The sequence below is a fragment of the Tachysurus fulvidraco genome, chromosome 9 (genome assembly GCF_022655615.1).
Source record: "Tachysurus fulvidraco isolate hzauxx_2018 chromosome 9, HZAU_PFXX_2.0, whole genome shotgun sequence".
Taxonomy (NCBI): Eukaryota; Metazoa; Chordata; class Actinopteri; order Siluriformes; family Bagridae; genus Tachysurus; species Tachysurus fulvidraco.
The window spans coordinates 27,672,307-27,687,306 of NC_062526.1; the positions used below are offsets into that span (position 1 = coordinate 27,672,307).

Below are 15,000 nucleotides of genomic sequence, written 5' to 3' on the forward strand. Positions count from 1 at the left end.
GAGGGAAGAGACGTTAGAGGGAGGATATGAGTAGAGCTCACACACACACACACACACACACACACACACACACACACACACACACACACACACACACCTGTTCTCCTCCCTCATTATTCTCTTCCCTCCTCACCTCCCTTTACAATCCTTTTCTACACTGTGACCTTTGACCTCCAGAAGTCTGTCTGACTAACGCTGTGTCTCTCTCCTTTTTCCCCGTAACGTCGTCTCTTTTCATCATACACACTTTTTTTTTCTTTTTATTCATTTTTAAACGCATATATTTTTCACCCCACTCTCCCTTAGTCACTGTTCATGTTCCCATTCTTTCCTTCCTCCTCGTCCCTGTCGTCCCTTCCTCCCACCCTGGACACCATCTCCGAGCTCGACGTCCTGTCCGACGTCTCTGAGGACGAACCCGATCTCGATCGCGACCCAGACCCGGACCTTGGACCTGACTTTCCGGTCGAACCTGACTCCCACCCTGTTGACCCTGACCCCACCCAGTGTGCTGAAGAGGGCGTGTCCGCTTTTGCCCTGCCCCCTTCCAGTGTCCCCTGTGAGCCCCAACCCCATCCAGGCTCCTCCCTCCTGGCCTTGTTTAAGGGTGTGCACTTGCTGGACGAGGACGGCTCCATCGCTCTGCCATGTCCTTCCTTCTTCCTCATTTTTGCCATCTTTCTCTCAGTCTGCCACTCGGTGGCGCTCTCTCTGGCACTCGCGCTGCCTCTCGCGGTATCGCTGTGCTACCTTGAGCCCAAAGCTTACATCCGCTTCTGGGCCGCCGAGGTCCGTGCAGACGCGACGTCTCAAGAGGAGACGTGTGACCCGGCCGCCTAAACCGACCCTCGACTCCTTTTCCTCCATTAGTCCACAACCTCATCGCTTCCTCATGCTATGCACTGTGGTAGATTTGTAAAAAAAAAAAAAAAATAGCTCTCATCCCTCCTCCTCCTCTTCCTGCTTGTAAATCGATTTTCCCAGCATTCCTCAGTGTCTATTTATAGCGCCTGCCCTGCCAGCCTCGCCGACCCCGTTAGTGAGCATATAACTCGAACTGCTCTCACTGTGGACACAAAGACTATTTAATCTTCTCGTCCACCGACGCCGACGTTTATTAAGCTTTTATTTCATGCAGACATTTAAAAAAATAAAAGAAAGTGAAATACACACGTTAGCACTTTAATCAGACGTCCCGAATGTCCAACACTGACGTTTCTGCATTTAGTTTACTGGATGGAAACAGCAGTCTTTACTTTATCACTTTAGGAGGCGGGGCCTAGGGGGCGGGGTTTTCTGACCTTCCACAGTGTCACATATATAATATATATTTAATTATTAATACGCACTGAATAACTTGTGTAGACGTTTAACACTTTAACGACAGACACCTCGGACTGCGTCGGCTTCATTCGCTTGTAGCTTTTCTTTATACTTTGTCTGTTTATTGTCTACATGCGTAAATACTTTGTGCTGTTGCCAAGTCAACAACCTACACGGAGAGAAGTTAACCCCCCCACCGCTGCGTTACCCTCCCTGGCCCCGCCCCTTTAGTAACCAATCCCTGAGCTCGAGTCTTTCTCCTCATGACATAATGCACCTCATTTGTATGGAACGCTCAGGCCTTCCCATCATCCATTTCACTTTTTATTTATTTATTTATTTATTTAAAAACTTCTGATTGAATCGTCCATCATTTCCACCAATCAGATTCCACAGGTGAAAGAGGGGGCGGAGCCTGGAGAGGCCACAGCCACAGAAGGTGCTGCTGAACCCGTAGCTGAGGTCTGCTGTTTACCTTCCCAGCATGCATCTCTCTCTCTCTCTCTCTTTCTCTCTCTCTGTCTTTCTCTCTCTTTCTCTCTCTCTGTCTCTCTCTCTCTGTCTTTCTCTCTCTGTCTTTCTGTCTCTTTCTCCCCATCTCTCCCTCTCCCTGTCTCTCGCTCTCTCCCTCTCTCTCTCCCCCCTGTCTCTTCCTCTCTCCCTCCCCCTGTCTCTCCCTCCCCCTGTCTCTCTCTCTCTCTCTCTCTCTCTCTCTCTCTCTCTCTCTCTCTCTCTCTCTCTCTATCTTTCTGTCTCTCTCTCTATCTTTCTGTCTCTCCCTCTCTCCCCCTGTCTCTCTCCCTGTCTCTCTCTCTGTCTCTCCCCCCCCTCTATATTTCTGTCTCTCCCTCTCCCACTCTCTCTCTCTCTGTCTCCCTCCCCCCCTCTCTCTCCCTCTCTCTCTCTATCCCTCTCTCTCTCTATCCCTCTCTCTCTCTCTCTCTCTCTCTCTACATGTATTGACAAATCTGAGGTGTAATGAGTGACTAACTGTTGCTTCTTTTCCCCCAATCGCGCCCACAGACTGAGACAGACGGACCAGATGCTTCTAAATCCAAGGTTTATTTAATCACGGCGCTGAATTAAGAGCTCCTTTTTAATCCCGTCGCTTTCTTTTCATCCCTCTGGGCTTCTTGGTTGTTGATTTGATGTGATTCGGTGATTTATTTTATCTTTTGATTTGTGGATGATGTTGATTTCGTGCCGGCGTGTTTTTGTGTTCGGCGCTTTGTTGTGAACTGAAACAGAAACCTGTCCAAAGCGTCGCACAGCAATCATTAAAGCCCCGAACAACACGACCAGAGAAACCGCGACGGAACGTGTGGGGCAGCTTCAGGAAGCCAACGCTCTGATTCGCCATGAGATCAGCGGAGGTCACGTTCCTCCTCTGTAGCCCCGCCCACTTTGACCTAAAATTCCTGAAATATTTCAGTAAATATTTTTATTCTGCAGCCTGAGTGATTCTACACATAAGTTGTTGTGGGCTTTAAAATGGAAATGCTGTATTATCACACACACACACACACACACACACACACACACACACAGTGCAGGCGGTTTGGACAGGTTTTTATACTGCTTTTGGGTTTGGACTGTTCACTCACTCACTGTTTCATTTTCTTTCCTTTTTGTTTTATTTTTCTTTGCCTCATGCCAACCTTTTTTTGTTTGTTTTGTCTGGTTTGTGTTTTTGACTCCGCAGAGCAAGCTGAGAGTGCAGGGAGAGAATATTTATGTCAGACATAGCAATCTAATGCTGGAGGTTCGTATCACCGCCATCAGACCGCGGGTTAATCATTTAGCCGCAAATTCACTTTCTCAATCTGAAGAAGATTCTGAATCTCGAGTTTGTGCCGTGCGTGCGTTCACTTTTCTGAGCTGCCCTTCACTCTCGTTCTGTGTGTGTGTGTGTGTGTGTGTGTGTGTGTGTGTGTGTGTGTGTGTGTGTGTGTGTGTGTTCGCGCATGTATGTATCTGTGTATGTATCTGTGTGTGTGATATTTAAATTTTTCTTGTTTCAGTTTTTAACCACACTAATCCTTATACTTTTTGCTTGTGTGTGTGTGTGTGTGTGTGTGTGTGTGTGTGTGTGTATACCTAACATTACTGATTCTTGAGTTCCTGAGTGAAACAGACACATAAAACCTTTATGCTAACAAAGCTACTATTCTGAGAGAAACAGATATAAACTACATGAGAAAACAAACTGAGATTTTAACACAACCTTTAACTGTGTAGCTGCTGTTGTGTGTTTCACTCTGCAGTGTCTCAGAGACTATACAGGGGGGGAGTGTAACGCCTCGGCTCACTGCTGTACACACACACACACACACACACACACTCACACACACATACACACACATATACACACACATGCACACATACACACACACTCACACACACACTCACTCACACACACATATACACTCACATTTACACTCACACACTCACTTACACTCATACATACGCACACACACACTCACATACACACACATGCACTCACACACACACACACTCATACTCACTCACTCTCACACATGCACACACACACACTCACTCTCACACACACACACACCCACTCACATACACACACACACATGCACATATACACACTCACACATACACACACACATACACTCACACACACACACACTTTCACACACATACACACACTCACTCACTCTCACACACACTCACTCTCACACAGACACACACACACTCTTACTCACACACACACACCCACTCGCGTACACAGACACACACACTCTTACACACACACACACACTCACGCGCACACACAGACACACACACACACTCTCACACACACACTCACGCACACACACACTGACACACACACTCACACAGTGACGGACATCTCCAGGGCCAAAGGGGGTGGGGCTTAAGAATTAGCAAAAGAGTTAAAACTATTTAAATGTTTAATTCAAACTACTGACCTGTTTGTTTCTGCTACAAAGGAAACAAATGTTTAAAAACAGTGCGGATAAAATTCAGGGAAATAAAGAATGAATTAAAGAATCAAGTAATAGAAATGTGAGGATGATCAAATCAAGAAAAGACAGATTTAAGAATGAAACGAAGACTCAAGCTATTATTATTAAAGACTTTTGTCCAATACAATAAAGGAAATAAAATAAAAATATCAGGAAAAAAATATATTGTAAGATAGAAAACAAATTGTAAGAGGAAAGAAGAAGGAAGTCTCAAGATTAAAGGGAATGGAAGAACGAGCGATGAAAGACAAAATAGAATCGAGAGCGAAAGACAAAAAGAGGATCTGAAAAACAGATAAAGAACAAGAGAGAAAAAGGAGGAACGCCAGTACAGACGGTGGCGTAAGGAATGGATAGGTTCTGATTTGGCTGATCAGGTTAAGCTCCGCCCCCTCGTTGGTCCGGGTCACCAGCCGTGAGGCCTGGCCTGCACTCTGCACCATGACTATGTACTATTACACTAATGACGTGGATGTTGATTCCCCTTCCTTGTCCACTGGCCGTCGTGGTTAATAGGATCTGGATAAGACTCAGGAGGATGTTTTGAGGCATCAGGCTAGCATTAGCGAGCTAAAACGCAGTTTTATGGAGGCGGCTCCAGAACCTCGGCCCAGTCAGTGGGAAAAGCGTCTGACGGGCAGCCCCGCCGCAACCATCCTGCGTCCGCCCGTCCCAGGGGTATGTGTGCTTCTGCGCCGGGATTCACGCCACAGACCCCGCGAGCCGACACGCCTGCATGCAGCACTCACTCTGACACAACTCTGTGTTTCACGTGGCAGTCGGACTTGTTTATCTTGTCTCTCTGTTGTCTGATATATATATATTTTTTGTTGCATTACAATCTGGATCCGTACGCTGACTTGTGCCTGTACCCTGCAGTCACTCTGAGAGGTTTCTTAAACAATCCCGACTGCCTCATGATCACTTCCTGTACACCCAAAGCCAGTCTTCTTCTTTAAATCAGCAGCGGACGGCTTTGAGACTCTGGCATCAGGGACTTTAAGCATGGACGACTGCAGGGACACCCAACACTCAGCCCTCTAACCCTCGGACCCCAACAGTCATTGATCCTCAAAAGTGGTTGTCCCCAGCAGTTGACTCCCAAAATACTATTCGTTGTCCATTTACCCTTGCCGTCCCCGTCCCCTCAGTCATACACCCAACAGTCCCCTTGACCGGCCTCCTTCCCCTCAACTGTAGGCCCTGTAACAGTCTTCCCTATAATCGTTGTTATCCATCAGTACTCCATGCTTAAAGTCTCTAGATGTCGCCCTGGTGGATGATCTTTAACGCTCACGCTGATCTGGGGTCAGCTGAATGCACCATATAACCTGCATCTTTATTCGTCCCTGCCGGGAGAATCATGCAGTCTGATTGGTGCTTGGCTTCGGACTTCCTGCTCTTCTCTGCATACAGACGTCTTTATTTTATTCTCCTTTATCCGCCGTAACTGTTTTATTTGCTGCTATCGTGTTGCTTTCCTGGTGATTTTTGGTGCCTGTGTTTGTAATGTATGTGTAAGAGGCTTATTTTTCCCGGGACGGATGGCATCACTCACTCCATCTTCTCTCTCGGTTCTCCGTGTGCACTTCTTCACACCTGGTTGTTCCGCTCCTTCCTTCCTTCCCTCTGCTCTCGAGGGTCACCTGACTCTCAGTCGGTTCTCCGGGTTTCCGATCAGGTCTCTCGTTTGTTCTTCCAGGTCTTGTTTCCAGCTGCTCTCTATGGGGTTTAAACGCTGCTCTACGGAAGCGATTTCCTCTCGATGTCATGACCTCCCAGGGAACTAACATAACCTTCAGCGGTTTTCTAATGCGCCTGGTTACGATCTGCATATTCCGAATAACTAGTGACATTTCTATGATTCCCGTTCAAAGTCGGTGGGGCTAATTCTCCGTAAGCTAGCATAAGCTTCAGCGAACGTAAGTAACATGCAGCTTGCATGGTTGCCCCATGGGGGATGTTCGGTGGTTTACAGGTCGCGAGTCAGAGTGCCGCCAGACAACCATTTAGCATGTTAGATGTCAGCGTTTAATATTTCACAGGTTTGTCCCTGAGATTTTATTAACCTATAAATAGGCATGTCTCCTAATTTGTGTCTGTATAACAAAAATGTCGCTGTTTTGCAAATGCAATATTCGTTCCAAACAGACACAGATATAATGCACATGTCAGGTTTGTGGTGGTTTACATGAAGCTACAACACGTAATAAACACGTACAGATTCACACGATACAGTTCGTAAGGGTCTCATAAAGGGTCCTCATCAGACCATGTCCCTGTGAATTATTGTGTAAATATATGACGTCTCAAATGTCCCAAATGACATCATTTCCTGTAACTAAGTGCAGCATTTTGTGGGGTTTCTCATTGTAGTCGTGAAAGGAAACGGCGCTACAGAACGAAACAACTTTTGCAGCATATAGGACATCAGTTTCGACCCAGATTAGATACTGTCTCAGGGGAGCATTAGCTCCTCCCCCTTTTCCTCAGGAATGGTACGGTCCAAAGAGGTTTAACTCTGGAGGTCGAGGCTCAGTCTGACACCCGTTCGAAGACAACCGCGGAGAACAGAATCGTGTAAACAAGCCATCACAGAACAGAAAAGTCACCCAATCACTGTCTCACTACTACAAGACCTGGATAATGTTTTTTTTTCTCCGTCTCTTTGTCCTCTTTGTTCCTCTGTTTCCTGTCCTCCACCTGTCCTCCTCTTCATCCTGTCTGTCTGTATGTAGAGTTTAGAAGAGGAGCTCACCTCTCTGTGTTTGTCACGTTTCCTCGAGTCCCGCAGTGGCACGGTCTCTCCAGCAGAGGGCGATGTCGCTGCACGGTTCGAGGTGCTCTCTGCCTGCCTTCTTCCTTGCTCATACCCTCTCTCTCTCTCTCTCTCTCTCTCTCTCTCTCTCTCTCTCTCTCATGCATTATGTGCGATGGCTAACTCTGCTCACCTACAAACTTTTAGAAGTTTGTGTCCAGTCTCGGTCTTGCTGTTTAGCAAAATAATTGGAAGTCACATCTTCAGTAGGCCGTTATTCCCAGACGCCGGTGTTGCACTGAGACGGTTTAAGGCGAGGCTTTAACCAGTCAGTAAAAACAGAGGCAGCTTCCATCTTTCAACCTAAACATTTAACACCCGTAACCAGGAGACCAGACTGGACAAAACTTTTAAAGGATTTGCTTCGGAAATCATCCACATTCGATCCTTTTTGTTTGTTTGTTTGTTTGTTTGTTTGTTTGTTATTTGACTTGTTTGTGTGTGGATGTGCCATGCTTTGAGTGACAGTTGCCTATGGTTACCATTTATGTTCCACAGATAAACCCCGCCCCCCTCGAGAGCGCACTGTCTGACAGCGGTGACATCAGCAAGGTGGCGTCTAAATGCAACCTAACACCAAGCTAACACACACCTCATATTAGCCCCTACACACACACACACACACTGCTTCATCCATCTATCTCTCTATCCATCCATCCATCCATCTATTCATATATCTAATCATATATACGTCGGTCCATCTGTTTTACGTTCCTACATGTTAACTGTATTTCTTTCAATAATGATATTAGTTCTTTTATTTATTTATTTATTTATTTTCTGTTATCTGTGTTGGTCATTGTTTGTTTTTTCTCTCCATCCCTCGTCTGTTTGTTGTTGTTGTTGTTGTTGTTGTTTTTGTTTGTTTGTTTTGTTTTTTTAAACGTCATTTGTTTTAGAACGAACAGAATTCAGGGCTTAACGGTCAGCCCGAGGTTATAGAAGTCATGAAGGAGATCATCGTTATCGAAGAGGGTAAAAGAACTACGCCCAAATGCCCGGTTCCTGATGTGTCCACCGATGTAACCATGGTTACAGAGAAAGCCCCGGAAGCGAAGGAAGAGGAGGAGGAGCCGGAGAAGAGCGGATCGTCAGAGAGCGAGAGCGAAGAGGAGGCGGAGTATCATGCTCAGCTTCCCACCTCCACAGACTCCACCCAGCTTATCAAAGAAGAGCCTGAAGAAGAGCAGGAGCAAAAGGTGGAGCTTAATGAAGAAGCCACACCTACAGAGGCGGAGCTACAGCCAGTGAGCGAGTCCTTGAAAGAAGAGAAGCCATCAGCACCGGCAGAAGAGGACGTATCTGGAGATGAAGTCTTGGTGACACCCGATGAAGCACCCAATGGTCACGCTGATGAAGCTGAAGCTCCACCCACTCCATGTGCTGTGGCTGAGGAGCAAGAGGAGGAGACTCGTGCCGTCAACGGTGACGCGTCTCACACGGAAACGGAGCGCGTGCCGCAGGTGATCTGTTGCTCGGAGGTAATTGGCTGAAACCCCATGAAATTGCAAAGATGGCTGACTACGCCATCCTCCTCCTCCTCTTCCTCCACCTCCATCATCCTTTCATGCCTGTCCTGCTGCCTTTCCTCCCCTCCAGAGAACACATCTATCTCTTTCTCTGTTCTTTTTCCACTCGCAAAAACGGCCGCCTCGTTTATTCCTGTCAATTAATATGTCATGGAAGAAGCGAGAGAAAAGAGATACGTCATGACACGTCTGTCCAAAAGTCACTCGTTATTCACATCACATTCTTTTAGATTTGGTTTCAAATTATTCATCATCTTAATTTTATACACACACACACACACACACACACACACACACACACACACACAGCAAGCCGTTTACGTACTGTGTGTAGTCACTGTGGTGAATAGTGCTTGCAGGTAACAAGGACATTTGGGTATCTGGCAACAATATAGAAAATCTCCACCAAGAACTTTCTAAAGAAAAGAAAGGAGAAGGAACTTTCCCGAGTGAGAACCTTTCCTGAGTGAGAACTTTCCCGAGTGAGAACCTTTCTGAGTGAGAACTTTCCCGAGTGAGAACCTTTCCCGAGTGAGAACCTTTCCCGAGTGAGAACCTTTCCCGAGTGAGAACCTTTCCTGAGTGAGAACTTTCCCGAGTGAGAACCTTTCCTGAGTGAGAACTTTCCCGAGTGAGAACCTTTCCTGAGTGAGAACTTTCCCGAGTGAGAACCTTTCTGAGTGAGAACTTTCCCGAGTGAGAACCTTTCCCGAGTGAGAACCTTTCCCGAGTGAGAACCTTTCCCGAGTGAGAACCTTTCCCTGAGTGAGAACTTTCCTGACTGAGAACCTTTCTGAGTGAGAACTTTCCCGAGTGAGAACCTTTCTGAGTGAGAACTTTCCCGAGTGAGAACCTTTCCCGAGTGAGAACCTTTCCCGAGTGAGAACCTTTCCCGAGTGAGAACCTTTCCCGAGTGAGAACCTTTCCCTGAGTGAGAACTTTCCTGACTGAGAACCTTTCCCGAGTGAGAACCTTTCCCGAGTGAGAACCTTTCTGAGTGAGAACCTTTCTGAGTGAGAACCTTTCCTGGATGGTTGTAAAATATTATAGAACTGTGTTTTCATTCAGGAAAGTTCCAGAACCTCAACTTGTCCTAGAGCCAATAGGAGTCGATCTGGGGTGGAGCATCTTTGCATGAATGAATGTAAATGCTGAGCTACACACACACGCACACACACACACACACACACACACACACACACACACACTTCTATACCATACTAATACATGGTGAAAGATGCCAGAATGTCCTTGTACACTCAATCTTAGTTTGTGCTTTTTCCGTGTGTGTGTGTGTGTGAGAGAGAGAGACACACACACAAAGTGTGCCTAAAGTTTTTTTTGCATGTTGTGGTCGTGTGTGTGTTCCTGGGGGATGAGCGAGCGCTACTCGTTACTGCTCTGGATGACTCATCTGCCGTCCCACTCATTCTCCAAACACACACTGCTTTACCTGCAGGGGTGTGTGTGTGTGTGTGTGTGTGTGTGTGTGTGTATTTTATCCTTCAGACAAAACCCAAACCTGCAGCAAAGCAGCATCCCTTTATAAACCGTACCAGAGATCAGCATGTGGTGTTTTTTGCTTCCTTTGTGTTCCAGCTGCATGCACTGATCCCAGTTCAGTTTAGTGTGCGAGTCGATTTGTGCTGGTTTTTGTTCAGCTTTCAGTTGATTGTGTTTGAGTTGCATGACCACACCATAGACCTGTAATGTACAGCTTCTGGCCTTTCTCTCTTTCAGTTTGTTTAAGCATGAGACTCCTCCTGTCCTGGGTGTGTGTGGGGGGGGGTGGGCGTGTGTGGGGGGGGGGGTGTGGGTGGGTGAGTGTGTGGGTGTGGGTGAGTGTGTGTGTGGGGGGGGGGTGTGTGGGTGAGTGTGTGTGTGAGAGAGAAACTCTGACTTTTCTCCCCTTGAACCCGTAGCCCCCGGTGGTGAAAACAGAAATGGTGACCATCTCAGACACCTTTGCGGCTCAGAAGACGGAGATCACCACGACGGAGGTCCCCATCGTTCACACGGAAACCAAAACCATCACATACGAAGCTGCTCAGGTAACAGCACCTAAACACACCACCCGTCTCCACCCGTCCATCACACACTCCGTCTCCGGGTGTCAGCGTTCCACTCTTATTATGAACGAACCTGAGTGTGTGATAAGCCCCGCCCCCTCCTGTCTTTTCTGTAGCTGACCAATTGGGATTGTTTCCACTTTTAGCTCTGTTCTGATTGGCTGCTGGCAGACAGGGCACTGAGTTTAGAAAATAACTGTAGATTTCAAAAATAGTTTGAGTGTCAAATTCTCAGTTTAGTGTGTGTGTGTGTGTGTGTGTGTGTGTGTGTGTGTGTGTGTGTGTGTGTGTGTGTGTCGGGCAGACGGATGGTGCCGGAGATGGTGAGCCCGGTGTACTCATGACAGCGCAGACCATCACCTCGGAGTCTCTGTGTACAACCACTACTACACACATCACCAAGGTAACACACTCACACACACACACACACACACACACACACACATCGTCTTCTGTTTAACTTATTAACGTTTATTTTTGATTGACAGACACTAAAAGGCGGGCTCTCAGAAACACGGATCGAGAAGCGCATCGTCATCACAGGCGACTCTGACATTGATCATGACCAGGTGAACACACACACACACACACACACACACACTTTAACTGAACTGAACTGAACGCAACCCACCCACTAAATAAATCACGATCCGAGGGAATCGGAAAACCGGATGTCGCCCGTCTTGTTGCCATGGTTACAGGGACGGCCTTTGGGACTGCGACTGGCTGTGTGTCCGGGAAGTTACGTTTGAAACGAGAAGGATATCAAAGCCAAAATGGCCTTCCCCTGTCTCTGTAGCAGTACTTGTGATTGGCTAGTTTGTGATTGGCTGCTGGAGTGTAACCGAGGCTCCGCCCCTTTTCCCCCACCAAGCATGAGGAATGTAGCAGAAGCTGATCTTCTGGACTCGTTTCCTCCAGCACACAAATCTTTCAATTATTTTGTGTTCAGTGTTGCTGGAGATGGCGTCAGCATTAGACTATAACACACACACACACACACACACACACACACACACATATGCATACACACACATATGCATACACACAGGCAGACTAGATTGCTCTGAGATTGGTTCTTCTCTCTCTCTCTCTCTCTCTCTCTCTCATTAAGGATGTACAGTGAGAGCGTGGGAGTCTAGTGAGCACCGTAACACACACCACTGTTTCCGTAGAAACTGACTTTTATACTGTTAATGCTGCTCCAAACCTCCTCCAGATCCTAAATGAGCTCTTATTAACAATACAAACCTCTACAGAAGGACCAAACGACACGGTGTAGATAAATACACACAAAAATAAGACAGATCTGTTTCACTTCCTCAGCACTGACATGACACTTTATTGTGCGTGTGTGTGTGTGTGTGTGTGTGTGTGTGTGTGTGTGTGTGTGTGCCCCAGGCCTTAGCCCAGGCCATAAAAGAAGCCAAAGAGCAGCACCCGGACATGTCTGTGACCCGTGTGGTGGTGCACAAGGAGACGGAGCTGTCTGAGGACGAGGAGTAAAGGTGTGTGGGTGTGTGTGAGGAGGGGGGGGTCTTTCTGTTCTTTTCTTTCTTTCTAAGCTAGACGGAAACAATGAGAGTAACATTTATCAAGAGAGAGAGAGAGAGAGAGAGAGAGAGATGTCCACACCTCATGTCCCATATATATATAACATTATTTTATTTTAATTACTATAAACTTTGAGTTCTATATCTGATTAATTACTTCTTTATACTAATGTTATTATTGTTATTATTATTATTGTTATTATTATTGTTATTATTATTATTGTTATTATTATTGTTATTATTATTATTATTATTGTTATTATTATTATTATTATTATTATTATTATTATTATTATTATTATTATTGTTATCATCGTTCCGGTTCTGTTTTACCTTCTGTGTGTTCTTAATGTTTATTAATCTTTACTCCCATTACCTGCTTTAGCAACACTGTCAGACCTACAGTGGGGGGTGGGGGGGTGTCAGATACTGGGAGACAGACTGAGAGACTGAGTCACACTGATAGAGACAGACAGACAGACAGAGAGACAGACAGAGTGTTGAGTGGTGTGTAAACACAAGCTCCATCATCATGGTGTTCACACTGGGATCTGTTACTGAGATAAAAGAGGAGTGTTACATCATCATCATCATCATCATCATCAATATATCACGTCTCATCAACTCATTCACTGACTTTTATTTATCTAATGAGCATTATTGTTTTCTCTCTCTCTCTCTCTCTCTCTCTCTCTCTCTGTCTCTCTGTCTGTCTCTCTCTCTCTCTGTCTCCCTCTCTGTCTGTCTCTCTGTCTCCCTCTCTCTTCTTCGTATGTCCTATATCTCTTTGTCTATGTACTAGTAAATAATATCTGTATATTTATATTGTACCCCTATCTCTCGTATCATATCTCTCTCGATCTCTACTATCTTTGTATATCTCTCATCCCTCTCTCTCTCTCTCTCTCTCTCTCTCTCTCTTTGTCTCTCTCTCTCTCACTCTCTTTGTCTCTCCCTCCCTCTCTCTCTTTGTCTCTCCCTCTCTCTCTTTGTCTCTCTCTCTCTCTCTTTGTCTCTCTCTCTCTCTCTCTCACTCTCTTTGTCTCTCTCTCTCTCTCTCTCTCTCTCTCTCTCTCTCTCTCTCTCTCTCTCTCTCTCTCTCTCTGTCTCTGTCTCTCTCGTTTTCAGAGCTGAAGCCTATGTTTCATCTTACATTAACTTTCTGGTGGACATCTCTCCCTGCGTCCCCCCGCGTCCCCCTCCTAGCGAGTGATGGTGTCTCTCAGTGAGGACGAGAGCAGGACGACGCTCTGTTTATCGTTATAAGAAAGAAACCACTTCAGCTAATATTTTGTAGTGTTTATTATTGTTTTTATTATTTTTAATTTTTTTCCCCCTAAAATATTGTTCAATGTTTATTACTCCAGATGGGATCCCCCCCCCTCTCCCTCCCTCCCCCCACAGACCCCCGCGTTCAGCATGATGAATTTTACAGAGTTGCTATTGAAGGTCCCCTCGGGTGGATAAAGCCTCTATACTCTCTACTCGCTCTTATATAAATATATATTTAATAAAACAAACAGTTTTGATCACAGACCATTTTTTAAAAGTAGGAGGGGTTTAATGTTTTTAAGGAGAAGTAGGCGGGGCTTCTGATGATCCTCAGTCTCATTGGCGTGTTTTTAGGGACCAGCTTGTGTTGGTTTACTTGCACATCAGTGCCAATCCTTCCTCTACACACACACACACACACTCAGACACACACACACACACACTCAGACACACACACACTCACACACACACACACACACACACACACTCTCAGAGAGACACACTCTCAGAGAGAGACACACACACACTCACTCAGACACACACACACTCAGAGACACACACAGACACACACACACACACATATACATTCCACCACAGGGAGGTGCGCTTCGTCTACCTCTACTAGTAATAAAAGATAAAAAAAGACAAATAAAACCTGGTACAAAACGACCAAAAGGAGATTTCCTGACGTCTCTCGGCAGATTTCCTGACGTCTCTCGGCAGATTTCCTGACGTCTCTCGGCAGATTTCCTGACGTCTCTCGGCAGATTTCCTGACGTCTCTCGGCAGATTTCCTGACGTCTCTCGGCAGATTTCCTGACGTCTCTCGGCAGATTTCCTGACGTCTCTCGGCAGCTCGGCGTGTCCCACTTTTCATACGCAGATTTTATTCCTCCTAAAATTCCTGTTTGTACAAATGAAGCATCATCGTTCCCTTTTTTACACATTTTATTAAACTTTTTTCCTTCAGTTTGGTTTTCACTACATGTCATTTTTACAGCAGAATAAAAACAAGACTGTTCTCACCCCCCACCCCACCCACCCCACCCTGTGTACCTGTGTACACTCAGGCACTCGTCTTTCCCACCTCTGTCTCTTCATCAGCTCGTTCTTTGTGTTTGCGGCTCCTCTCTCTCACCACTTCCTCTCATCTCTTTGTCTAACGATGTTCAAATAAAAGTTTGTTTATTCTCTAATCATTGCCTCCTGACTCGTTCCTTTTGACTCGTTCCGGCTCTGGATTCCTCATCGACTCTTTCACGCCCTCCTCGTCCTCAGTAGTGATGGTGTTTGTCCACATCACTTCACTGGTGATGTTTGTTCTAACAGCTGGGAACAGTGGTTCCCTCAGCAGTGTCACTGGTGACAGCTGTAACTATGGAAACGATAATCTGGTCAGTTGCATTAATAAACCTGTGACCTGTC

At 46.1% G+C, this 15,000-nt stretch overlaps 1 protein-coding gene across 26 annotated transcripts in view; it reads left to right on the top strand.

The window, feature by feature from the left end:
• epb41l2 (erythrocyte membrane protein band 4.1 like 2) overlaps positions 1–14,771 on the top strand; it is a 39,801-nt gene extending 25,030 nt beyond the window's left edge. For 3 of the 26 annotated variants that reach the window (XM_027155603.2, XM_027155604.2, XM_027155629.2), the window contains 11 exons: positions 1,711–1,785; positions 2,347–2,382; positions 3,026–3,085; positions 4,851–5,012; positions 7,651–7,704; positions 8,052–8,633; positions 10,604–10,732; positions 11,055–11,153; positions 11,239–11,319; positions 12,152–12,258; positions 13,432–14,771. In XM_027155603.2, coding sequence (XP_027011404.1) covers positions 1,711–1,785; positions 2,347–2,382; positions 3,026–3,085; positions 4,851–5,012; positions 7,651–7,704; positions 8,052–8,633; positions 10,604–10,732; positions 11,055–11,153; positions 11,239–11,319; positions 12,152–12,256 — 1,383 coding nt within the window. In that variant the 3' untranslated portion in view covers positions 12,257–12,258; positions 13,432–14,771. Of the gene's footprint in view, positions 1–306; positions 1,690–1,710; positions 1,786–2,346; positions 2,383–3,025; positions 3,086–4,850; positions 5,013–7,650; positions 7,705–8,051; positions 8,634–10,603; positions 10,733–11,054; positions 11,154–11,238; positions 11,320–12,151; positions 12,259–13,431 lie in introns of those variants that run through there. The other 23 variants (XM_027155605.2, XM_027155620.2, XM_027155612.2 and 20 more) reach the window with 23 other exon arrangements.
• Positions 14,772–15,000: the final 229 nt, after the last annotated feature.